Source organism: Thalassophryne amazonica, chromosome 7, assembly GCF_902500255.1.
Source record: "Thalassophryne amazonica chromosome 7, fThaAma1.1, whole genome shotgun sequence".
Taxonomy (NCBI): Eukaryota; Metazoa; Chordata; class Actinopteri; order Batrachoidiformes; family Batrachoididae; genus Thalassophryne; species Thalassophryne amazonica.
Window position 1 is genome coordinate 81,407,097 of NC_047109.1, and position 27,232 is coordinate 81,434,328.

The following is a 27,232-nucleotide window of genomic DNA, read 5'->3' on the forward strand; positions in this document are numbered from 1 at the left end:
CAGGGTCAGAAGTATGGAAATCAGTCATGTTATTTTGTCACTGTTTATAGGCCTCCTGACCCATATTCTGAATTCTTAGATGAATTTGGTGCATTCATCTCTAGCCTGTCAGCTAGTGCGGACAACATTTTGATTATTGGTGACTTTAACATTCATATAAATAACCCCTCTGATCCCCTTTGCAAGTCATTTATGGAAATTGTGGATGCGTTGGGATTCCAGCAATGCATTCAGGATTCAACGCACATTAGTGGAAATACCCTTGATTTGGTTCTCACACGTGGCCTTGCTGTCATGAACATTTACATTTTGCCTCTTGCCTCGGTGGTCTCTGACCACTCATTTATTAGGTGTACATTTATGTTGCCGCGTTTAGTGGACCGAAAGCCTTGTCTGTTTCTGCGACGACGCATTAATCCCTCAACTATGACTGAACTTGAAGCCATACTGACTGAAATTTTGGCTTCAGGTTTGGAGAATGTTCAGTCAGTGGATAGTCTTGCGGATGGCTTGAATTCAGCGCTCAAGGCTACACTGGATAAGGTTGCGCCTCCTCTTTTAAGGCCACACCTTCCGAGGGCGCAGTCGCCTTGGTTCAGTGGTTACTTGCGTGACCTTAGGCAGAAGGCTCGAGGTTTGGAACGGAAATGGCATAGTTCTAAATTAGAGGTGTTCCACCTTGCATGGCGTGATGCTGTCTTAGATTATAAGCATGCACTACTGGCTACAAAGCGTGCCTATTATTCTGATTTGATCAATAAAAACAAGCATAATTCAAAGTTTTTGTTGGAAACTGTAGCATTTCTCATTCATGGACAGCCACCTGTTATTCACTCTCCCTTTTCAGCACAGGACTTCCTGGACTACTTCGAGAAGAAAATTGAGGATATTAGGTTGAGCATATCTCAGCAGGCTTTGGTCCAGCCACCGCATACTGCTGTGGAGGTGGATGCGCCCACTGAGGTGTTACCCAGATTTACAGATTTTGATGGTATCTTGCTAGGCACGCTGACGAAGCTCATGACGTCTACTAAAAGCACAACCTGTTTATTTGATCCTATACCAACAAAACTGTTTAAGGACCTGTGGCCCACTCTTGGACCGACTGTGCTGGAAATTATAAATCTCTCATTAACTTCTGGATCTGTTCCTAAATGTTTCAAGTCTGCAGTGATTAAACCATTACTTAAGAAATCCAGTCTCGACCCTAGTGTATTAAAAAGTTATAGACCGATATCAAATCTATCATTTTGTTCTAAAATCCTGGAAAAAGTGGTTTTGCGACAGCTTGTGGACTACCTCACTGAGAATAATCTTTTTGAGCCACTGCAGTCTACTTTTAGAAAATATCACTCCACAGAGACAGCACTTACTAAAGTAGTGAATGACCTTTTGCGAGCAATGGACTCAGATACCGCTACAGTCTTGGTGCTTTTGGATCTTAGTGCTGCGTTTGATACTGTGGATCAACATATTTTACTCAGTAGGCTGGAGAATCACTTTGGGATTACTGGAACTGCTCTTGCATGGTTGACGTCATACCTGTCCAGTCGTTCTTACTGTGTATTGTGTAATGGCACCTCCTCTGATCATAGGGACATGAAGTTTGGGGTTCCGCAGGGATCCGTTTTAGGCCCCCTGCTTTTTTCCCTTTATGTAGCACCCCTTGGGAATATACTGCGGCACTTTGGGATTCCCTTTCATTGCTATGCTGATGACACTCAATTGTACATGCCAATAACTGCTGGTAATCTCATTCACATAAAATCTTTGGAAGATTGCCTTGTATCAGTAAGAAGTTGGATGTCTAGTAACTTCCTACTTTTAAATTCTGATAAGACTGAAGTTATGGTTCTTGGTCCAGTGAGGTATCGGCATCAATTTGATCAGCTAGCACTTAGCTTAGGTTCATGTGTTATACATCATACGGATAAAGTGAGGAACCTTGGAGTAATTTTTGATCCTACGTTGTCTTTTGATCTTCACATTAGAGACATTACGAGGACTTTCTTCCACTTGCGAAATATAGCGAATATTCGTCCCATCCTGTCTATGGCTGATGCTGAGACTTTGATTCATGCATTTGTCTCTTCTAGATTGGACTATTGTAATGCTCTATTTTCTGGCTTACCGCAGTCCAGGATTAGGGGTCTTCAACTGGTTCAAAATGCTGCTGCCAGACTTTTGACACAAAGCAGAAAGTTTGACCACATTACGCCCGTTTTGGCGTCCCTGCACTGGCTTCCAGTTTCTGCAAGATCGGATTTTAAAGTACTGTTATTAGTTTATAAAATTGTTCATGGACTTGCACCTCCCTGTCTGACTGACCTGGTAAGCCCCTATGTACCGGCTCGGGCCCTGCATTCTCAGGGTGCAGGACTTCTGTGTGTTCCCAGGGTGAATAAAAAGTCTGCCGGTCACAGAGCTTTCTCCTACCATGCTCCAGCTCTGTGGAACTATCTCCCGGCACACATTCGGCAGTCTGATATTGTGGAGACTTTTAAGTCATGTTTAAAGACTCATTTGTTTTCCCTGTTTGATCATTAGTGTTATGATGTGTTTTTATTCTTGTATTCTTTTATGGTCATCTTTTTATTGTGTTTTAAATTTTTAATTCAGTTTTTTTGTTGTTTTATGTTGTGTGAAGCGCCTTGAGACGAGTTCGTCGTGAATTGGCGCTATATAAATTAATAAATTTGAATTTTGAATTTGAATGTAACTGTTTTAAAATAAAAAGAGAACACACAATGCCTTATTACTGGTGTCTTACTTTCCCCAGTTATTGTTTTTCCACCTGTAAATGCAATATTTGAAGATATTTATTATGCTCGCAAAAAAAAAAAAAACAGAAACGTCTCTGACAGAAATGATGGAGTTAATTTATTACCAAAGCATTTACCAGTAATATAGTTAAAGTTGAGAAAAATGTTAATAACTACATTGCAAGTCAATTTGAAGTATGTGCCCATAAATCTTCTCATTGTGTTCTGAAAATATTCGGTAAGGGGCTGCAGTGCTCCTACTAAAGACAGTCTGGAGTGTTCTAGGTAGACGAGAAAACAAAAACATCTTTTTTCACATACCTTTACTGGGTCACAGATTTTTCTCTTTTTTTCTAATGTGTTTTATTACAGCTTTATAATGACTCTATAGTTTATATGTGCATCAGCTGCCTGTGAGGTTGAATATCACAGGAAACTGAGGACCCTAGCAACTGGAAAAGGCAGAGGGGCTCGGGTATCACCTAGCTGAGGCACATAGACGGCTACTTTAGGGAGGTGGGGATGGACCTGTTGTCTGTCCAGGTGATTGCTAATCACATCAGATTCACGGGCAGCACGGTGTATTAATGGTTAGCACTGTTGCCTCACAGCAAGAAGGTCATGGGTTCGATTCCCACTTGCGGCCTTTCTGTGTGGATTTTGGGAGTTCTCCCCATGTTTACATGGGTTCTCTATGGGTGCACCGGCTTCCTCCCACATCCAAAGACACACAGGTGAGTGTGAATATGTTTGTTTGTCTATATGTGGCCCTGTAACAGACTGAAGTCCTGTCCAGGGTGTACCCCACCTCAGGCCCTGTGACTGCTGGCATAGGCTCCAGCCCCCCGCGACCCTCAACTGGAGTAAGTGGTTGAAGGGGTGTGTGTGTGTGTGGCAGCAGTTGTAAAGTGATGCAACTGCACATTTGCATTTTTTTGGTCAAAAAAGAAAATGAGGATGGAAAAAAAAGATTTTCCAGGAAATAAAACATTTATTTTGTAAGCATGGTTTTTTATTATTATTATTATTATTATTATTATTATTATTATCATGAGGGTTTGTTTGTCTAACATGGAGGAGCATAAAAACCTAAATGTCTAGCTTCTTTAGGTATTGTCTATTTCTGGGTGAGTTTCAGAATGTCTTGGACATTTAGCCACTGATAGTTTCTTTGTGTGTGGTGTTTCTGTGTAGGCTCTCAGTTGTCCAGGTGGTTTCCATAGTAGAGAAGCTTGAATCTTCGACTGGACTGGGTTGCTTGACGCGAGGACGTTTCGCTTCAAATCGCAGAAGCTTCCTCAGCTAAAATTCTTGCTCTGGTGGTCTGACTTCTGTCTTGACTCTTGTAGAGAAGAAATGAGTGTGTGTGTTTGTGTGTGGTGTTTCAGTCCATCACAGAGGCAGTAAAATCCTGCTCTTAAAAATCAAACATAAGGAATTACAAAATACAATGCAACATCTTTATTCAAACTTAAGACAACAGGTGCGCCTGAAGTACAAGTATGGCTTTTTTAAACTGGGACCTGTTTTTAAATTTGTTTCGGCCTGAACATTTCACACGAGTCTAAAGAGAGTTTAATCGCTCCAGTATTTAGTTTGTTAAAACTGAGTTGGTGTATGGGACAATCTGAAAACACCACAATAAAATGCTGCTTCTGTCTAGTGAATATACTAAAATAAAATATCATTAGACATGTCAGGAAGCATGTAGTATGTAGCTGCTGAGGTACACGTGTGCATATTTATCTCAGTAAATGTAGATAAGTTTTAAAACCACCGATTAGGAACCTTACCTCGGTGACTCTCTAAAGTTCACAGTGAGTTCGTAACAGATGCAGCAATATGTACTTTCTTTTTGTTGTTCTTTTAACCAATGAAGAAAAAATGATCTATTTTCAAACTCCTGGCCAAATATTTATATATTTTTGAAAGTAGAAATGAGCTATAATTGATGGCTGGCCAAATTTATTGGAGCCGAATATACTGAGAAATGGCTGCAGGGCAGGGGGTACAGATGAAGTTGTGTGATGATGTCATAGTAGAGTGGTGTCTGTGAAAAGTATTATTTGAAATTTATTTGTTTTGTTTGTGTATTATCACATTATTTGTGAAAGTAATTTTTTTTCCACTGAAATTGTAGGTGGTGGTCTTAGTGCTTAAGCATTGGGCATGAGACCATAGCATCCTTGGTCCAAGCCTCCGCCAGACTAGAAAATCACTACAGTCACTTGGGCAAGGGCTTAATCCCACAGTTGCTCCAGTTGCACCTTGCATGGCAGCACACTGACATCACTGTGTGCGTGTGTATGTGAATAGCTGAATGTGATGCATCATTGTAAAGCGCTTTGAGCTTGTGATTCACATGGAAAAGTGCTATATAAATGCAGTCCATTTACTAGGGATATGAATCTTATAACAACTCACAATTCAATTTGATACCGATTCTTGGGGTGACTATTCGAGTCAGAAGCGATTTTCGATTCAAACTGATTCTCTGTTCACGATCAATACTCTTAGTAACAAAGGGTGCCAATTACAAGATTAACTACATTCCTCTAAGCTTGAAAGAGCTCTGAGAAATAGAATACTTAAAAAATGTTTAAGAAAATGTAGCTTTGCAAGGTTAATAATCAATAATTCTAAAGATGCGAACACAGAGATAATCTTTTGACAGAGGTAATTTATGTTTCAAATTTCTCATCTATAAAACAGAAAACCAGGCACATGTGAACTTTGAGACTACAACACAAAACAAAGTTCTCACTTAACTGTACCTTCACATTAATATTTTGATTACTTCTGAAGTTTGATCAAGTTTAATCATAATATTACAGCTTAAGCCTAATTTAACTTAAACCAGTAGGGCTGTGGCTAACAGCCCTTTAATTTTATCAGACCACTGCCATGGAAAAAAAATGAACAAATGAACACAAATAAACTGTTAATACAAGTGACACTACAGTGCTCAACAGAACATGTACTGTATATACATTTTTTTTAAATGACGGATTATTGTCCAGACGCAATGTCTAAGTTGTTTTGCAGAAAGAGGTCAACATGGTCTGGGGTTAGATTGCTCCTTTGTGCAGTCACAATATCCCCTGCAGTAGAGAATACTCTCTCTGCTGCAACACTAGTGCCAGGTATGCATAAGAAACGTTTAGCTAATTTAGCCAGGTAAGGAAACGATGCCTCATGGGAACTCCACCACTGAAGGGAGTCCTCTGAGAGTGACAGTGGAGGGGCCTCCAGATATTTCCTCAGCTCCTCTTCAGCTTTGATGCTGGCAGATTTGGAGACGGCTCTTCAGTAAATGTCTTTCCAAGCAGGTTAACAAGCGCTGATGCTCTTTTAGAATTTTAGGAGCAGGAGGGCCTTCTACTAATTCTTCTTCTTCTTCTTCTTTTATGGTCTCTGGATTCTCATCCCCAGCCTCAGCTGGCACCACCTCTTTCTGCAGATAAGCCAGAGAAGATGCCACATTCTATTTTTTCTGTTATATGTGGAAGTCCTATAACATCAATTGTATTCATTGCATAATATGCTCCTTAATTGTTAGATATCTTAAACATGTATTCATTAATCTTTATCCTCATTAATGTATATATGCATGTGTACTCTACACATTTTTTTAAAAATAGAATAAATATAATTACCTCGAGCTGCAGCCTCTGCAATCACTTTGGTATGGACGTCCAGGTGGAGGCAGTGAGAAGAATGTTCTTAGTCTGCATACTTATGTATCTCTTTGCAAGATCTTCATGGATAGTCATTTTTATTTCCTGCACAAGCGGTGCGTCGTCCTCAGCATGCGGTGTCATGCGGTCCTTCATGCGGTGTCATGAAGCAGCTGAGCATGTAATGGAGCGATCACTGACAGTGTGGGCGTGGAGTCCTCTGACATGATGTTCATCGTATCCCTTAATTGTTTGCGCGCTTTGGCCATTTCTTCAGCATTGGAGATGTCAGTTTCACTGAGTGTGCAGATGTCACCTGAACTGCCACCTTTTCTCACCTGCGGAGAGAGGAGAGCAACACAGACTGCAGGCTGCTGCTCTAAAAATCTTTAAACCATCTCGTAAGTGCTGTCACATCTTGTTGCTACATCGGTTTTCAGCCTGTGTGCTGGTATGTTTCTGTTTCTCCTACAGTGCATGGCTTGCGATAGGGCTTCAGTGGACAAACCCAGTGATTCGCCTTATCCTCCCAAGAAGTCGTGACACAGGGTTAAGCTTCAGTGCTCACTGAGCAGCCAGGTTTAATGTGTGTGCAAAACTTGTTATACGCTTTAACTTATCAAACTGCACAGCAGCCAGCATATTTGCAGCATTATCTGTGACTATAACCACATCCGTGATTTAGTTTCCATTTATTTGCCACACTGTGGAACATCAAATTGACACTGGTGGCTCTGTGGTTTTCATGCATCACTCGTGTTTGTAACACACGTGACTCAATCTGCTAGGTGTCGGTGATATAATGAGCCGTGAATGTGATGGAGTGCGTTGCTCTGGAAGTCCACGCATCGCAGGTAAGTGCTACTCTGTGGGCTTTGGCCAAGGCTTCCTCAACCTTAACTTTTGTCTCTTTGTAAAGTTGTGGTATGGCTTTCTCTGTGAAAAACTGACGTGACGGTATGACGTATTTAGGCTCAGTCATATGCAGCATGAATCTAAAGCCTTTGTTCTCCACAACGCTGTAGGGGAGAAGAGCTTTCGAAATGAAACATGCGATGGATTTACTTATCCGCTTTGCTGGTTCAGAGTTGGCTGGCAGTTTAGTGAAGTGATGGAGTGTGTGCTGGTCAGTAGATGGCAGAGGCCGCTGCTCCGCTTCTTTTAGCTCTGGGTGATGGTGCAGCATTTGGGCTCGGGGATTTGAAGTGTTCCCGAAGTACTTGACTTTCATTTTGCAGATTTTGCACACTGCATAGGTCATGTCAAGCTCCTTCTTACCCGGCAAATAATAAAATCCGAAGTGTGCCCAAACATTTGCCTTCAGCGAGGATGGTGCTGGCTGAATTAGCTCTTCGTCTGCCATGCTAAGATGCAGCTCACGAATGTTTGAAGCACACCGGACCCATCCCTAGCCGGGACGCTACAATATGAAGGCCGTTGCCTGACAAACAGTACACGCAGCTAGTAAGCAAGAAAATGTTTTAAAAAATGCCTTTCAACTATCAGTTCTTGGACATCTTGGATCGATTGATAATCTTAATAAATAAGAATTGCGATTCGGATGTGAATCCTTTTTTTTTTTTTTTTTGCCGGCATTTACCATTTCTGTATGCTGAGGGAATGAGTTCATCAGTCAAATTACCTGCTGATGTGACCAGTAGAAATGAAAACCTGCAAATTCTCAACCTTTTCTTGAAGTCATTTTAGATTACAGCTCATAATTCTGATTTCAGTCTCTTTTAATGCAAATCTTTAATAGTCCATGGATGGATATACATAAAATATACTGTGGAAGGCTTTCTATAGCTATTCTCTCCAAGCAGATCTCTAAGCATGATTATTATTATTCTTGTTATTCTTTTTATTTATTTATTTTCTACATTTCTGCAGTTTGAGTTACATTGTCTTTGCCACTGACACTTTGCAGCAATTGAGGATTGAACCCACAATTTTTCAGTTGGAAGAATATCCACTTTATGAGAGCAGATAGCTCACCGGGATAAGAGGATGGGCTACCAGTATGCTGGGCTGTATGGGTTCAATTCCTGTTATCCTACTGTCTGTGTCATTGGACAAGACTCTTAATCTGCATTGTCTCAGTCTACCCACCTGTAACTGGGTTCCAGCCTTGGCTGTGACGGACTGGTGTCCTGTCCAGGGGGAGTTGTAGACTCTCATCTGCGTTACACTGCAGAATCTGGAAATAAGCATTTGTACCGATGGATGTTAAGTCCTTTTATTAGTGCAGCAGATAAGGAGAAAAATACTTCAGTTATACAAAGAAACATAAAATTTGGCACTTGCTCACATTCAAAATATAAAACAAACAAAAACAAAAAATACACATTCAAGTGTTCCGTTCCTGTTCCACTTTGCAGAACAGTTAATTTAATAAGTCAGAAGTAATATATTTTTCATTATGATGAATTATATTTAACAAAATGACCATCGAGGGACCCTTTTGCTATGAGAAAAATCTCTAAAATCCTTTTCGCGATAGAAAACTTTCTTTTTTGTTTGTCTGGTAAGAGAACTTGGTTCTAGGTTTTGTATTGCTATATATGATGCAAAAACATATGTTGGTAATAAAGAAGATAGAAGCAAATCACAACAATGCATTGAAAACTCCAAATTATAAGGCTGGAATTTTAGTTTCCGTTGCGGCATTGACGTATCCTAAATTATTTTGAATGCAGTTGTGAGATACCTATAGATGCAATCTCTGCCTGTCATGAAATATTTTCTTCCAAAAGGTGCACTAAATCAAAAGAAGAAGAAAAATATATTTACCACTTTCACTTTGTGCTATTTTAATTGTATTCTGTAAGTATAAGCAAATGAAGATCAATAAAAAAAGTATGAGCTCATTTATGTGGCTTGTGGGTTTGCAGCTGAAAAAAAACTTCAGGCCAGACAGGAAGAAGATGTGTCCTTTTCCAAAAGACATTAGGCCGACTAACTCGGCAAACTCATACAAAAATCATAAGCTCATTCAGGAGACAGCTTACAGGTCACATTTGCAATTGCACAAAGTTGTACAAGCTAGTCCGAACCTGTAGCATTTGCACCTGCCACGGCAGCCAGAGTTGCAGCCACATTTGGTGAGTTGTTCACAACTCTTTGCAATTGATGAGTTGGCTGTCCAGTAGACCTTCCACTCATCACCTGCTTTCTCCCAGCCCCAATCAGATGGACTCTCTGCTTCTGGCTGACGTAGTATTGCCTGAGCCCATATGCATCCTGCCTGGTATGCTGCACGTTTGGTGTGTTGAAGCAGAGCTGCACTGGTAGGAGGGATGGCTTCATACGACCTCTGCTTCCTGGCAAACAGGTCAGGTCTGGCTTCATCTACACTGTCAACAGTGCTGGATCTGTCATACATGAGAACCACAAACTTCTCCAGAATCTCCATGTCTGCATCCTCAATGGACGGAGGCTACTTGCTCAGTTTAGAAAGTACTGGGGTAGCCTCTGGGAACATATCCCAAGTTTGCCAAGCTGTCTTCTTCCCTTTGTTTCTAAAGGCTGAGACCACATCAAAGCCAGTGAAGGCATGGAAGAATGGCATTCCTGTGGCCCTCTCTTGGCCTACATAGTCTGACAGGTCATGGATGGGAATCCAGCGAAGGCTCGAACCTTGACCGAATGCCAACCACAACTGCTGCACACCCATACTATGTAGAGTTGAGAAGACACTCAAGCCAATGACCAGCACATCTGTATCGTTGGCTTTGATCATGACAGACTTGCTGCCATGGCTCTATAAAACCAACAAAGAATACATGGCCAGGAGGGCATAAATGACGTGATCAAAACTTCTTGGTGGCCATCTTGAAATTTTGAGTGGCCATCCAGTGAAAATGATGATGACTTAACCTATGAAGAAGATGTGTCGAAAATTTCATGTTTCTTTGTATAAGTGAAGTATTTCACTGAAAAAATTAATTTATCTGCTGCCCTATATTAGGACTTAGTTCTTTCACGATACTCAACTCCAGTCACTCTGGAAGGTGAATGCACTGATGAGTTCTTCCCCTGATCGGTGGAGGAATTCATATGGTGGAGGGTTTGTAGATTTGTGGTCATCTGTGACACATGATTGTCAATACCTTGGAAAAGATATTGAGCAGTGCTCCCAACTCTGCTGCTGAAGATCACCTATCCTGCACATTTTCCATCTTTTCTTGCTCTGTCCACACCTCATTATCAACTAAACCTGATGTAGGATAGGTGATATCCAGGAGCAGGATTGTTGACCACTGATATAGAGTCTGTTGGTTCCTGCACGCTTATAATCTGTAAATGCACACAGTAAACAAGATGATAGTCCACTATTACACCAGCTGATGGGGTCATGGTGAAAGTCATCTATAAATAAGGGAAGGACAGACAGACTGTTATGGAAACAGACTGAAGGGTATGTGGGATGATTGAGGTGACTGAAAGTTGTGGGCTCAGTGCTCTTATCAGGTTCAGCCACACTATTCAGCCTCTGACATGATATTATATGGTGGAATTATCTGCACTGATAAAATGGATGGGAAAGCCCAATCAACAGCGATCTGAAACCTGGTAGATTCAAACACATCCCACTGTCCAGACACATAAGACACACACACACACACACACACAGCACAAACTGAAAGATGCATCCACCGTCCACAACACACACACACACTGTCAATCAAAGAGGAGCATCCTGGGCACTCGATCGCAGTTCAAAATCCATTAGATTAAAATTGGATTTGTCCAATTCTGCTCATCAATCAAAAGTGAAAGCTTGAGCTATGACTGACGGAACAGCAGGATACCTGTGATTGCTGAAGCTTCACTTTGACAGGCTTGTGTATTGTGTACCTACCCATACACGCACAGATATAATACACATTCATTCCGTAAATAAGGTTTGATTTTTATAAGTACGGAATGTTAGCAGTGATATTTGTAACTATTCTATTGATAAACCCCAGAGGTGAGGGACTAAGCTGCTGTACACATGCCAAAAGTGATGATGCTCACATCAGCGGAACATAGTGTGTGTGTGTGTGTGTTTTGGAAACAAACCGTGGGAGTTTGTTTTCAAGGTCATAGCATGTGGTTGTCGATCTCTAAATCGGCACAATAGGGCCGAGTCTCAGCTGTGTTTCCTGTTGCACTGTTCCATCGTGTGCAACATGCACAGTGCTCAGTTTGCTATGTTAAAGCCCACTCGAGGAAAATCGTAACCAGGATGATTAGATGTGAGGACTCTTACTGCAGCATCCATGCCACTGCATCCTGTCGGTGGGGCTTCTTTTGCCTGTGCGATTTCGCTGTGTATCTCTAATACTTGTAGATGTATGTCTCGTATTGGGAAAAACTCAGAAGACGCTATTTTCAGGATATAATGGACTCTCCAATGTGCCACAACGCAGAGCTGTGATCAGACATTATGCTCCGAACCTGAGAGCAAGTGGACCTGGACATTATTCTCTGGCCGAGTGGAACTTGAAAATGATCTCTGGCTGTGGATCCGAGTGAGGGCGAGTGGACCGTTCCGTGGCTGGCGATCGCATTTGTGATCATGTGTGAGCATGAAGGCTTCTTTTTGTTGTGGACTAATTTGGAAATCTTTACACTGGGTGAGTGGAATGAACAATATTTAATCAGTATTAAGCTTGTAGACTCTCTCAAATGTCATAAAACTTTCAGTCTCTATAAGTAACTTTTTAAAAGAGAATTAATGTTGGTTAATCCCTTTAAAAAAAAAAAAAAAAAAAAACAGCTGACATGCGGGTTAAAATGGCTGTTACGCTGTTTTAACCTTCATGTCAGCTATTCATTGCCGCTTAATGGACGTGGAATGTCTCTGACATTTGTACAGGCAACATGATGACAGATATATATATATATATATATATATATATATATATATATATATATATATATATATATATTAGATTTTTTTCCCAGTTATATACAACACTTATTAGGATTTTTAACAGGTTGCGTTTATGACTAATTGCTACAGGTGCAAAAAACCTTCTCACAGCTGCTCCTTTTACTGTGACTGCATCAAAATAAACAGTTATCACTTAAAAACGAGTCGCCATAAAACATCACACTTGTGTAAACTTTGGAATTAATCTGTGCCTCTGTTCTTAACATTAGTAGATACATTCCATTGAAGCACACTCTGGGACGCTCCTAACGCCTATATCACCTGTCGGAAACACCCGAGTACTCACGAATATTTGTTTTTGGAAGTCTCCGTAGCTGTTTGCTGCGAATGCCGTATACTTTGAAACCAGTCATGGAAGTGCACAACGTAATCTCGGTGGATCATCGGATGGTCACTAACAGCTTAAATCTAAGTTGTTTTGATTTCAGTGCAACATGTCCTTTAAAGCTGTATGGCTTTTCAAATTTCACAAAACTGACAAAATTTAGTTTCTACTCAAACCCAAGCATTATAATGTACGTTTATTTTTGTAACATGTTGCAAAATTATGGCTCATTTTAATGAGCTGTAATTTAGTTTTTTTTTTTTTTTTTCTTACTCACCGTGGGTGTGCTGCTGTTCTGTTTTTAGCTGCTGCTGTTTTACCTGGTCCTTTTCTCTGTGCAGTTTGTATGTTCTTCCCATGTTTGCATGACTTCTATCTGAGAGCTCTGGCTTCCTCCCACTTCCAAAGTCATGCAGGTTTGTTAAATTGGTGACTCTAAATTGTTAATATGTGTTGGCCCTGTGATAGACTGGGGACCTCTCCAGGATGTACCATGCCTCTCGCCCATTGACCACTTGGAAAGAGAGAGGCTCCAGAAGACCCCCCCAGTGACCCTGAATAGGATTAAGCGGGTTCAGAAAATGAATGAATTCTGCAAGATGTTTACAACATACCTCCTACTACTAGTCTGTATCATGGTCAGTTAGTGTTTATAAAAATAGCTCAGATTCTTTTAGAGATCCTGTCCCCCAATTTTTCTCTGACAGGTTTTAAAAGTGATATTAAAAATGTTAATCTGCAGCACAAGGTCATTTCAGTGCCAGGTAATTATCAGGTCTGGAGCAGGCTAAATTCTCATTTCCTATTCTGTTCCTGGGAGTGCCTTTATCTCTGTTTTCTAATCGAAATTGTCCCATATTCTCACTACATTGCTTGTGGAGAATTGCACTTCTCCTCAAAGGTAATTATCATGGCCAGTACTGTGAACGGTTTCATCAGATACTGCACCATTGTAAAACACTGTTCAGGTGCAGAAAACACTTTAGTTCTCAAACATAGACCCAACAACGAAAAAGTAATTGAAGAACGAGCGTACATCTGAATGGAATAATACTGTCCGAATGGTGACAGCAATAAGACATAAACTGCCAATATGAGGACAATCACATGTGTGCCAGTTAACTGAAAACGATGTGAAGAAGTAAAACTGTCTGCAGAAGTGACACTGGTAAAACAAGTTGTAAGTAAAGAGAGTGGCAGCAGGAAGGGAATGATGGAAGGAGATAGGGATGTGGGTGGGTAGAAAGGGGAGGTGGTGGAGGGGGCTGGTACAACCCAAAATAGCCAGCTCGCATGTTTGCTGTGTGCATAGTGAGCAATGAACCTAACAGAAAGACCTCCTGCTGAATGCCTAGCAGATCTAATGTTCACACATGCCCCCAGTATTTTGAAAATTTGATTGCCTTCTTGCTGTCTGTATTTGTACACAGCCCCCCCCCGCGCCCCATCACGAAGCTCTTTCATTTCATATCATCATTATCATTCTAGCCTCCGTAATGTGAACTGATGTTGGGCAGTGATTCATTCTGGCAATAATCTCATAGGGAAAAGGTCAGTCACTGCGCATGTTTGCGCACCAACTCATTTTAGGCCAAGTATGTGTAAGCGTGTGAGTGAGGTGGGTCACAAACTCTGAAAACAGATGTGGCCCTGGAGCATGTGTGTCCAGGACTGTAGCTTTCTCAAACTTCTTCATGTAATACGGGCTGATAAGCCGCAGATTCTACTAATGTATCCCCAAGTGCCTTGAATACACATGCTAACTTGTGTAGGGCAAGCTCAAACACAAACATCTTACACAGCAGTGCTTTCAGGTCATTCCTTTCATACCGCAGTGTGTGTTTCAACATGCACACAGGATCATTCCCATTCTTCATCACTGGGCCTGTCTCTTAATCTGTCCCTCTCACTTGATTTCATGCTCTCACAATCTTGCTCTTCATGTCTAATTTGTGTGTTTATGTGCTTGCTCAATTACACTGTTTATGCCAAGGAGGTCCTGTAACACTCTTCACAACTCATCCTGGGAGCAGAGCATGCTGAGAGTGAAGCATCTGCAAGAGCGGCTTTGGCGCATTTTGCAGTTGGTGTCTTGAGTTTTGTTTTTGTGTGTGCCCATCAGTGTGTTGATGTGCACTTTGATGTTTTAATGGTTACAGATGGTCTGGTAAGCCAGTAAGGTGAAATACACAACCAATCAAAAAACACATCATGACACAGTGGAGAAGAGTTTGCTACCACAGTGTATCTGTAATTTGAAAAGTCAAGTCTTTATGGTCTGAGTTGTACATCTGTTTTTATAGTTGAAACTGCATATAGACTGTATGTTTAGCAGTAAATAGCATGACTTCAGAAGGGTTAAAATCCTTCTCATTCCCTGTGCTGTTAAGTGTAGGACTTGCACAGGAAGAATGAAGATGAGTATGCAAATGAGATTTGTCCATCCCAGCAAGATTGTGTAGACAGTAACTCAAAGCAATAAATGCTATCATCTTATAATTCACTAAATGAAAATGTGCACATACCTAAAATAATTGATTCTTTTGTGATGATTTTTTGCACCAAATGAGTTGCTTTGCCTGTGTAACAGCAAATAGATGTGTTTATATAACACCTAAATAGATCCTTGTCATTTGATTGGTGGTGTGTTTGTCACATGATATTGATCATTTGTCCCATTTGCCATTTTGTTCCATTTACCCTGCAACTTTGGTTCTATTCACCATGTAATTTTGGTTCTATACATTTTGTACCATTGCACGCCGCGACCATATGCATTTCTATGCATTTTGGGTCAGAATCCATGGAACACTGCCATCTGCTATATAGGCATTTGAATAGCATCCAATTGCCACACTGTGGCTAACCTCTGTGGCTGAATCGCACTTGACAAACAGAATTTTCAGTTTTGCATATGCCTTTTTTTTTTTTTTTTACAAATGAAAAAACTGACATACACTCAACAAAAATATAAACGCAACACTTTTGGTTTTGCTCCCATTTTGTATGAGATGAACTCAAAGATCTAAAACTTTTTCCACATACACAATATCACCATTCCCCTCAAATATTGTTCACAAACCAGTCTAAATCTCTGATAGTGAGCACTTCTCCTTTGCTGAGATAATCCATCCCACCTCACAGGTGTGCCATATCAAGATGCTGATTAGATACCATGATTAGTGCACAGGTGTGCCTTAGACTGCCCACAATAAAAGGCCACTCTGAAAGGTGCAGTTTTATCACACAGCACAATGCCACAGATGTCGCAAGATTTGAGGGAGCGTGCAGTTGGCATGTTGACAGCAGGAATGTCAACCAGAGCTGTTGCTCGTGTATTGAATGTTCATTTCTCTACCATAAGCCGTCTCCAAAGGCGTTTCAGAGAATTTGGCAGTACATCCAACCAGCCTCACAACCGCAGACCACGTGTAACCACACCAGCCCAGGACCTCCATATCCAGCATGTTCACCTCCAAGATCGTCTGAGACCAGCCACTCGGACAGCTGCTGAAACAATCGGTTTGCATAACCAAAGAATTTCTGCACAAACTGTCAGAAACCGTCTCAGGGAAGCTCATCTGCATGCTCGTTGTCCTCATCGGGGTCTCGACCTGACTCCAGTTCGTCGTCATAACCGACTTGAGTGGGCAAATGCTCACATTCGCTGGCGTTTGGCACGTTGGAGAGGTTTTCTCTTCACGGATGGATCCCGGTTCACACTGTTCAGGGCAGATGGCAGACAGCGTGTGTGGCGTTGTGTGCGTGAGCGATTTTCTGATGTCAATGTTGTGGATCGAGTGGCCCATGGTGGCGGTGGGGTTATGGTATGGGCAGGCATCTGTTATGGATGAAGAACACAGGTGCATTTTATTGATGGCATTTTGAATGCACAGAGATACTGTGACGAGATCCTGAGGCCCATTGTTGTGCCATACATCCAAGAACATCACCTCATGTTGCAGCAGGATAATGCACGGCCCCATGTTGCAAGGATCTGTACACAGTTCTTGGAAGCTGAAAATGTTCCAGTTCTTGCATGGCTGGCATACTCACCGGACATGTCACCCATTGAGCATGTTTGGGATGCTCTGGACCGGTGTATACGACAGCATGTACCAGTTCCTGCCAATATCCAGCAACTTCGCACAGCCATTGAAGAGGAGTGGACCAACATTCCACAGGCCACAATTGACAACCTGATCAACTCTATGCGAAGGAGATGTGTTGCACTGCATGAGGCAAATGGTGGTCACACCAGATACTGACTGGTATCCCCCCCCCCCCCCAATAAAAAAACTGCACCTTTCAGAGTGGACTTTTATTGTGGGCAGTCTAAGGCACACCTGTGCACTAATCATGGTGTCTAATCAGCATATTGATATGGCACACCTGTGAGGTGGGATGGATTATCTCAGCAAAGGAGAAGTGCTCACTATCACAGATTTAGACTGGTTTGTGAACACTATTTGAGGGAAATGGTGATATTGTGTATGTGGAAAAAGTTTTAGATCTTTGAGTTCATCTCATACAAAATGGGAGCAAAACCAAAAGTGTTGCGTTTATATTTTTGTTGAGTGTATTTACAAATACACATTTATTTGTAAAAACCAACACACACATTAGATGAACTAACTTGTGTGTTTTTTTTTTACAAATAAATAAACCAACCAACCAGTAATGAGGAGGCATATTTTCCCATAATGTCTTTTGGCATCTGTGAGTTTTAATGCTCAAACCTCCGGAATTAACGCATTATTTTAAAACTAAATGATATTTGTGATATTTTCACTTTGTAAAAATGACAGAGTTGACGTTAATATCAATAAACTGCCCGGAATGCATTTTGTTTATAAATCTAAACCATAAGTGAGAGTTTGCGTTTGATGTGTTCTGTCACACATCTGGGGCAGTGTATGTTGAATGTAAATGACTCTTCTATACAGCAGTGGGTAGGGCACACAAAGACATAAGTGCTGACTCATTTGTGTTGGGTTTTTGACCGCCTTTGACTCTACTCACAAGCTGGCTTGTCATTAGCTGACAGTGTACTGGAGTTAAAACTAAAAGTTAGCGATTAGCTGTAGCTTACGCTAAATTCTTTATCGGTTTATTAGCTTAGCGTTACAAAAGCTAACTTTTCAGTTAGCGGATTAGTGGTTATCGAAGCTGACTTTTTGGTTAACTGTGCCCACCACTGTGTAAGAATTTGCTTTTAGCAAAAATAAATAAATTAATTAATAAAAATACTTTTTTCATAACCATGCAACATAAGCAGAAGTTCCCATGGAGAATCGAAGGTGGCATAGCTAATTTAGAGTCCATTGATAAAACCATCACACTAAACAGATGCCAAGATAAAACAAGAGGTTATAGCATTAAGGTAGAGGCTTAACAACTGTGCATACATTTATTGTCACATAGTTTGTGATGTAATTTCCAGAAAAGGTCATGTGTACTTCTGGTTCCTTGATGCAACATGCTGGAAAAGTTCCTGTGTTCCCCGATAAGGTTTCCAGTTCCTGACATTGTTATTGAGGTATAAAATGTGTTCTTGAGGGAACTCTTTAAGAAGTATACCACAGGCAGGTTATGCTGAATTGTCATTTGGTGATTTTGTGCTCTCCTCTCTACCGGGTTCCTGTAGCACCCTGTGGCTGTTTTGGATCCCTCCCCACCCACTACCCTTTACTTTCCACAGCATTGCTTTAGATTGCTATGCTATACTGGGACCAGTCTCCAGAACCTCTACTTGGCTGTTAGTCTCCTCACCTTTAACACTTAGTGAAATACGCTAGTTTGTTTGCCATTTTGTTTTTCTATGAAGGTTAAATAAATTGATTTATAGTGTCACACTCGTTCTGGGTGAATGGATGGATGAATCCGCTTCATCTTTCTCCATCCATTCTCTTTTCCTCTTGCTCTGTCTTTCGGGTGCTAAATGCAAATATGGGAGGAGTTTCAGATAATCAACATGGACTGACTGCCCCTCCTACCGAACCCCCAAAAGGAAAAAAAGCACATGTAGAATGCTCTTTGCCTCCCTCCTTTCTTCCACATCTCCATCTCCCCGTGGAGTTTGTGCATTAGCGTGCAGGAGCACAGTGTCTTGCTGTGCATACACATGTATGCTGCTAAATGACTGAGGCTGCAGGGAAGGGAAGGGGAGGGAAGAGGAAGGAGGCAGGATGGGAGAAAAGGAGGTGGGGAGGGCAGAGGCAGCAGTCGTGTGTGTGTGTATTTGTGTGTGTGTCTGTGTGTGAGAGAGAGAGAGAGAGGAAGAGTAAGAGAGAAGGAGATGGTGAGAGAGAAAATGGGAGGCAGCATCACCCAGCCAGACTGGGAGGAGGGGAAGACAGACAGCGTGCTCGTCCCTCTAACAGACAGAGGTGGAAGGAAAGTCGGAAAGAGAGACCGATGTGAGGGGAGAAGAGGAGTACAATAAGGAGTGCCATTGTCCATCCTGGCAGCTTTGCCGTTTCACCATCTGCTGAAAGAGAGAGAGACAGGAGGAAAGAGAAGAGGAGGCAGTCAAACGGAGGAGAAGATAGATGGAGAGATGCTTCCGGCAGTGACTTTGTGAATTAATCGAGCGGAAGAGCAGATCAGAGGAGAAGCACGTTATCAGGGAGTGGAAGGAGGGAGAGCCAGAAAGGAGGAGAGGAAGCATAACCGACAGTCTGTGGCTGTTTAAACATTAATATGGTTGTGATATGAATGTGGAGCTCAGCTTTAGGTGGATCACAATGGATTATCATCTGTACGCTTTTTAAACCAAAAAAGAGTGAGAGAGAGAACTCTTTGTTTTTCCATTTATTTAAAACAGAAAAAACCTTCGGATATTCGCCATACTCTGTTTATACACAACAGTCAAAATACTTCTTTTCTAAATATAGACTTTGTGACACGATTTTATAAATTGTCTATGAACACAGGAAATACCATGCAAGGTATTTAACAATCTCACCTTGTTAACCGCTGCACCAAATATTCAGGTTGTTTTATGCAACTTTTCTAAACATCAGTGTTGTCTTAAAACTAGGCAGTTAGTGCAGTTGTGATATTTATACTGGCTTTTTTCTTTTTCTTTTCCTTTTTTTTTTTTAAATCGTTTCTTGTTTTTTTCTGAAATGATGTTGGCCATCCATTTGTACATGCTCTCTTTGGAGATGCAGCTGCCGTGAGATGTCAACATTGATTGGGTTTATGGCTGACGGAACACCGGTCAAACTTTGATCATTTCCTGACTGCCTATTGATTGGTCTAAGAGTCTGTAGTTTTCCTACTATATGAAAATGGCTGTTTCATGGAGCAGTCTACTCCTGCCATAGGATTCCTTCTTTGAAAATTTCTGCTTTTGTTAGGAGTTCTCAGTATATATCCCACACAGGCATCACTTTTAATGTCTGTTGCCATAGCAACAGACAGCAGCTGCAGACAGCACGCCATTTTTTGTATTATTATTTTTTATCATTTAAAAACTGGTGCTGTTCCTCGACCTAATTGTATATACTTTGTACATAAGAAGCAGTAGACTGAATTAGTCCACTGTGTACAGTTTTTGAGGTGCGCCCCCATGCCAGATTTATTGTTTCCTAGATTGTCTTTGTCAGTGTTTGAGAATCAGGGTTTGTTTCAGGTCATCTGTATCTTGTACCTCTTCATTCCATGTGTTCGTTTTGTGATTGGTTCATCCTAATCTCACCAGTAGCAATTGCCATCTTCATCAGCCAAGCTGATGTGCCATTATCTGGAATTTTATGAAAAATTTGATTGTTGTAGTGGTTCCACTTGTACATATCACTCTGTTCAGCTGCTTGGTCTTGGGCCATCAGTCAGTGATTATTAGGTGCGCCATTTTTCTGATGGTCTTTTGGTGTCTACCTGCAAGGCCATCTCTTCTGCACTCACATGATCTACACTGTGTTCTGTGCATGAAAGCCAACCTCAGGGGGAAGGTTTACTCTGCTCATAGAGTTTTTGAACACACCTGTGTTTTTCTTTCAAATATTGCGAAGTCCACTTGTTGGATTTTTAAGTGCTAATACTTCTCTGGGCTCATTTTTTGCTTTTTTTTTTTTTAATAATAGGTGCAACAGACTGTTTTGTTTGTGTGCTGCTTGTGATTTGATTGTCCAAATCCTGTGTGTCTTTGTGACTTTTCAGTCATTCTTATCATCGGCTTTTTGGAGACTATACCCAGCCTGTTTGGCAGGGCTTCCTTGTAATTGGATCCTCTATGGTGCTTTTTGGCCAAGACCAGATGGGTGACTAGCAGCCATTGCTAGGCAATTCCTCTGTGGTGCTAGAGTGGTGTAGGCGACTGTTTCTATGCCATGTGCTCAGCACACACTGCAAGCTGCCGTGCTGTATTCCAGGCACATTCTAGTGTGAAATGTTAATGTGTGGGAAAAGTCTACTTCTTTATTGGGCATCACTGAACACTGGTGCCAAATTTACAACCTTATGTACCTTGGCCAGACGAAGTGTGTGTAAATCTTGCTGTCCTTCAAAAGAGCGACGGTCATTGGATTGTAAATGTTACTCATGCCTCAACAGCACGGAGGTGTAAACCAGCCAGCTTGGCGTAAGACTTGAAGTGCAGTCTTGCCTCTGACGTAGAGGTCAAACTGCTGCAGACTGTTCTGTTTGTGAGACTTAAGGTTACTGTTAATGTCAACAGACGTTGTTTGCCTTCTAGATCGGCCTATGCAGAATACAAGATGTGCTGTCTACACGGTAGTTTGCAACAGAACTGACTGACAGCTAACCTGAACTCTGTTGTTTTGATAAGCCTTGTCTTAGATAAGGAAGGAGTTCCAGAATACAGCATTTGACTTGATCATATCTCATGGGGCTGCATCAATGCGCTTCTCTCAGGTAACTGATTATGATCTGGCCTCGTGTTTGAACTAGAATCGTGGCAGTATTGAAGCAACAGAGAGAGGAAAAAGCATCCGTAGTCATATCAGTATAACAGAGTGTAGTTTTAGCTTGCATATTTCTGGCTGGGTTAGTGTGTTACAACTCTGAGATACTGGTGCCATTCAGGGAACCCTGATTTGGGAGTTCAGGCAGGACCAATCAGGTTGCATCGTCATCACAGCAAACCTACCCGTGGTTGTCAGCAGCCAGTGACCTATATTCTCCAGAGTTACATCACCACTGTGCGACTGCAGTCTGTGTCAGTGTATCAGACACAGATGATGTGCCAGACTGAGCCTATCATAATCTAATGGTGCTCCAGGAAACAAAACAAACAAGGTGGCTGTTTTTACAGAACACACTTGAACTGAGGCACCTTGTCTTATTTTGTCCATATCAGGAATTTCAGGCAGGAACGTGCCCAACTTTTCAGGTCCAACCTTAAGTACCGTACTAATTTGTTTTCTTTTCTGATTTCTACTGGTGTCTAAATACGTGAACCATGCTGATCCACTAACTGTCTTTTAATGTTGAAATAAAAGAGGCCAAAAGGCAGGGCTAGCCATTAATATATCTGACAGAGGGACTGTTGAACAGGACAGCCTGGAGAACGGGAGAGCAGACGGGGGAGGGGGAGAGGGGGAGCGAGAGATCATCTGGAAGAGGAGAGAGGAAGTGGTGGCGCGAGAGAGGGCGGAGGCATTGGAGAGACAGAGGTTGGCGGAGTACATCGTGTGGAGGAAGAGAGAGGGCTTCCAAGAGAAGAGAGGAGACCAAGAGAAGGGAGGAAAGAGTGCAGAGAAAGGGAAGGAGGCTGTGCCAGAAGTCATCTGGAAGAAGAGAGCAGAAGACGACGACGACACAGGGAGGGAAAAGGCGAAGGCCATTCAAAGAGGACGTGACACCGTGTGGAGGAAGAGGGAAAGGGAATAAAAAAAGAGGAGTCTGACAAATTTCAGAATGCGAAACTCTTGAAAAGTAGGTGTTACAGAAAGCATGCTGCCAGGAGGAGCTGGAGACTAGCCATAAATCAGTAAGCCTCCTCTCTCTCTCTCTTCTCTAGCCGTCCAAGGCTTCATTGAGCTCTGCAGGTGCTTGTTGTACTATCGACCAGCTGGAGCCGTGCAAGTGTCTGTTGTGTGTTTGTTGCTGCCGTGTTAGCGCACACAGCATCCTTGTGCTCGTCGTTGGCTGCTAATAGGATTTTTATGTCTGTTTCAAGCAGGAGGGATCTACCAAAGGGTGCTGCTACGCACGTGCACATGAAAGAACACGTACACAGAGATAATCTAAGAGGTATTGTGAGCAGAGAAGTTTTAAACTGTCCCATTCCTGTAAATGCACCCCTCAGTGCACTAATACACAAGTGAGGGGGTGTTGAGAGACAGTGACTTGTGTTGATTCTCCACGGTGCCCGTGACAGCTGGATCACTGGCCCTCACTGAGAGGCTATTAAGTTTACTCAAGATATTCACAGATATTGTTTTACATGATGGCAAAAACACTGTACCAAGAAGCGCACTTTGTGGCTCTTTCAGAACATGTCCTTATCCGTCCTCGGGAACACAAAGAACATTGAAGCAGATTAAAAGTGAACTGATGACAACATGATCTGCACTGGTGCACGCAACACAAACTTTTTTTATCTGCATACTGCCATTCGCTGGTACACCCCACTGCTCCTGTGCGCCTTTTCTCATTTCGCATTCATCGTGGACAAAGCTGTTTTTGACGTCGCTCGGAGCTGGCTGCCTGGTATTGAGTGGAGGACAGACAGCCACACAGATGGATGCAGCCGTTACACTGAGGGAGACTTACAGATGGATGTGTGTGTCCCTTTAGAGAGAAACTTTGAATACTGAAACAAAGAGACTTTGATTTGAATCACAGCGAGCCTGTGTGGACTTGTGTGAAGATAAAAACTGACACTGCACATTCATTATGGAGCTTGTTCCAAAAACCAAGTACACCCACTTTCGGAGTGAATCGCTGAGCTCAACTGATGAAACAAACTCCAATCCATCATCGTTCCCTCCTTCCAGCCCTGCTACCCCACTCACTCCCTCGCCTGGTTTGCCTTCTTCTCTTTCCTCCTCGTCTCTAACGCCCATCTTACCCCCCTCTTCTCCCCGCCCGGCTGAGAACAGCCCCACCACACTTTGCTCTTTCTTCCCAAGGATGGGATCCCTTCGCTTGGGTGTTTCTGCTACTCTTCTCCCAGGTCTCAAGGCCTCAAGCAGGCCACAACAGCCCCAGGCGCGTGTGGAGTCCTCCGGGGATGACCGGAGCAGTTCAAGCTCCTCCCCTCCGTCTCATCACCCTGCTCCTCCTCTAACAGCTCCTTCTCCCCCTCCCCGACCTCCTCTGCAGGACATGAACCGGCTAGCAGTGGTGTCCAGGAGGGCACGGGTGGAAGGAGGGCAGCTGGGAGGAGATGAGTGGACGCGCCATGGCTCCTTTGTCAACAAGCCCACCCGTGGTTGGCTACACTCTGACACTGTGGTTAGCACCACCGGGGTCTCCTACACTGTACGGGTAAGTGATTGTATAGTCTCAGTGACTGCATTATTCACTTAGTTTTTATCAAATTGTTTTCACATGCAGTTCTTGACAGAGAAAGACACCAAATTTCATTATTGTTTTTATCTTGTTTCCTTCGCTCCGTTCCATCTGTGCAGTCGGCCTGTGAAGGTCTGTTGGTAATGTGTTGTCTTCCTGTTTCCTGGGCAGTACATGGGTTGCGTTGAGGTGCTACAGTCGATGCGAGCGCTGGACTTCAGCACCAGAACTCAGGTCACCAGGTGAGCTTGCACACTACTCATTCGCTGCTTGTTGTTTCTCATTTCAGTGCTGATTTCTTTATACATGAACAGGATGCTAAAGATGCGGTGCAGAGTTTGAAGCACTAATTGCATACACTCTGTCAGTTTCTGCCCTACTTCTGCTTTCGCCAGCTTGCTTGCATTTTTTTCTTCTTTTTCTGAGTGCATCAGTTCATTTGAGTCCATGTATATGTGCCTGCTGCTCTCCATCCCTTAAATTACCACGTTCTGGATTCCTTGTGGTTTCCCTCTAGTTTCCGTAGTGATGTTTGTCTCCATGGCAAAAATGGAGTACAGTTGCCAGGGGCGATAAATTCTACAGCTACTGGCAGATAGCATTTAATCAGTACAATGGTGAGTCCAGGAAGGTGTGATAGTTAAGAAAACAGGCTGTTGCAACACTTGCATATTGTTAATGTTTCAGGGAGGCTATTTCGGTGGTGTGTGAGGCAGTTCCTGGAGCCAAAGGAGCCCAGCGTAGGAGAAAGGTACACACCATGCACGCAAGTACACACCCATATAGAGCATTATTTATTTATACTGCTTAAGTGGACGGCGGTAAGTGGGAATGGTTTTCAGCACAAGAGCTAGATTTAGCTCAATTGTCCACTCTGTGGTCAGTTGGCTACTCAGTCATGCATTTTCTGTCTCTCTGTCTCTCGCATACACACACAAGTCTTGATTTAGGCTGACTGAACACTAGTGTGGTTAGTGGGATTCTTGCAGGTAATTACCCATCATTCTTAAGTCTCTGTTCTCTCCTTTTGTCACAAGGGAGGCTCAAGAGTTTGCTCAGTAGGACATGTGGAGCCAATGCTAAGCCGAACCAGCACTGCAAATTAGCAGACACAGCCACCAGTTTGCTGTTTACAGGCTGTGTGTGTGTGTGTGTGTGTGTGTGTGTGTGTGTGTGTGTGTGTGTGTGTGTGTGTGTGTGTGTGTGTGTGTGTGTGTGTGTGTGTGTGTGTGTGTGTGTGTGCAAACAGAGTGTTCCTGTAAAACTAAAAACAAACACCCAAACTGTTCATTAAACAGGTGGCTAAATTCAGCCGCCTGCTGCTACGGCGGAGTTTGACCAAGGAATGTTTGGCAGCGCAGCACACCAGACAAAACATAGTTTGAAGATGTGATAAAATAGAAAGAATGAGGCTTCCTCTTTTGGGTGGACTAAGGTTAACGTGGTTGGATGGGCAACCTGTCAAAATGCTGGTGTTGTTCCCAAGCTTTGCTGCAAATATACAGTAGTGGAGCAGTTGAGACGTGCGGTCATGAGAAAAGGAGGAGGATTAGGCTAATGGGTTGGTACAATAGCACTGGTGTGGAGTGTGACATGCTCTTGGCCTTGGACTGCAGTTTGAGAACTGCCCTGGCTAGTCCTCATTGGTCACAATTGGCCTCGAAGACAGAATCACTTTCACGATTGCAGCTGTTCCCTGCACACAGGCCCTTCCACAGGCAGTGAGCCCCTGGTGGACCATAGTTTCATTTTTAAGTTAAAAAAGGAAGCAAAAAAGTCGCATGCATGTTGCTTGTTTTTAATGTTGAATACTTCCTTGTTCTTTGTAGCCTTCTTCGCGCTGTCTGTCCTCCATTCTGGGGAAGAGTAACCTGCAATTTGCTGGCATGACAATCAGCCTCACCATCTCAACCAGCAGCCTCAATTTGCTGGCCTCTGACTGCAAACAGGTAAAACGGGAAGCAATCTTGTTGTTGAAGATGCCTTTGTGTCTGTTGACCAGAAATCTGGCTCTGTATTGAAAAGCATCTGATTGGCAGAGGTCTGTACAGAGCCAGCTACCTAATGAAAATGCAACTGTCATAAGGCTGAATTAGATTTCTGTAGCTAATATACCTCCAAATATTGTTTGAAGGAATATATTGACTATACAACAGCTTTTCAGCACATCGTTCCATGTCACATCAATCAGTCCTGGGTGTCTTTTTCTTAACTTTGCACTTGAATGATTAACTGGAAGATTTTGGACATGTAATGTCTGAGGGTATTCTTTATGATGACCACAATGACGTTTTTATTATTTGTGTCCATCAAGCCACACCAAGTGGCAAGTTCAACGCAACCAAGCAATTGGAACAATGGCAACAACAGGATGTTGCATGCAATTTTAATGTGCAACAATTTCATATCTTCAGCGTTGTTACCAGAACGGTGGAGGTTTGCCCGCAACCAGGTGCACAAAGGATAACAATCACAAGACTTGGCTACAGTTGACCATGTTGTGTTGCGCCATGTTAATAATCACTTCCACACAGCTGAAACAACTGCCTTCGACACTATCAGGACAAGAGGAAGGCTGGTTAGGAGTAAAGCAGTGCATCAGTGTGTTGCAGCTTTGAGCATTTGTGCAAGAAGTAGGGGTGGGTGAGGTCAACTTAATTGGAAAATCGCAATGTCTAAAGTAAAACATCTTGATAGATGAACTGGAGAGGGGAGGGGAGTGGTGTGTTTTGTACAACCCCAATTCCAATGAAGTTGGGACGTTGTGTAAAATGTAAATAAAAACAGAATACAATGATTTGCAAATCCTCTTCAACCTATATTCAATTGAATACGCCACAAAGATGAGATATTTAATGTTGAAACTGATAGATTTTATTGTTTTTGTGCAAATATTTGCTGATTTTGAAATGGATACCTGCAACATGTTTCAAAAAAGCTGGGACAGTGGTATGTTTACCACTGTGTTACATCACCTTTCCTTCTAACAACACTCAATAAGCGTTTGGGAAGTGAGGAATTTTTGATCCTACGTTGTCGTTTG

The 27,232-nt window shown here is 42.4% G+C and overlaps 1 protein-coding gene across 7 annotated transcripts in view; it reads left to right on the forward strand.

Annotated features, from left to right (window-relative positions):
- Positions 1–27,232, forward strand: part of shc1 (SHC (Src homology 2 domain containing) transforming protein 1) — a 64,994-nt gene that overhangs the window by 18,919 nt on the left and 18,843 nt on the right. For 3 of the 7 annotated variants that reach the window (XM_034174771.1, XM_034174772.1, XM_034174770.1), the window contains 4 exons: positions 24,001–24,165; positions 24,361–24,431; positions 24,877–24,940; positions 26,019–26,138. In XM_034174771.1, the coding sequence (XP_034030662.1) occupies positions 24,004–24,165; positions 24,361–24,431; positions 24,877–24,940; positions 26,019–26,138 (417 nt within the window). In that variant the 5' untranslated portion in view covers positions 24,001–24,003. Of the gene's footprint in view, positions 1–11,571; positions 12,061–21,908; positions 24,166–24,360; positions 24,432–24,876; positions 24,941–26,018; positions 26,139–27,232 lie in introns of those variants that run through there. The other 4 variants (XM_034174766.1, XM_034174767.1, XM_034174769.1 and 1 more) reach the window with 3 other exon arrangements.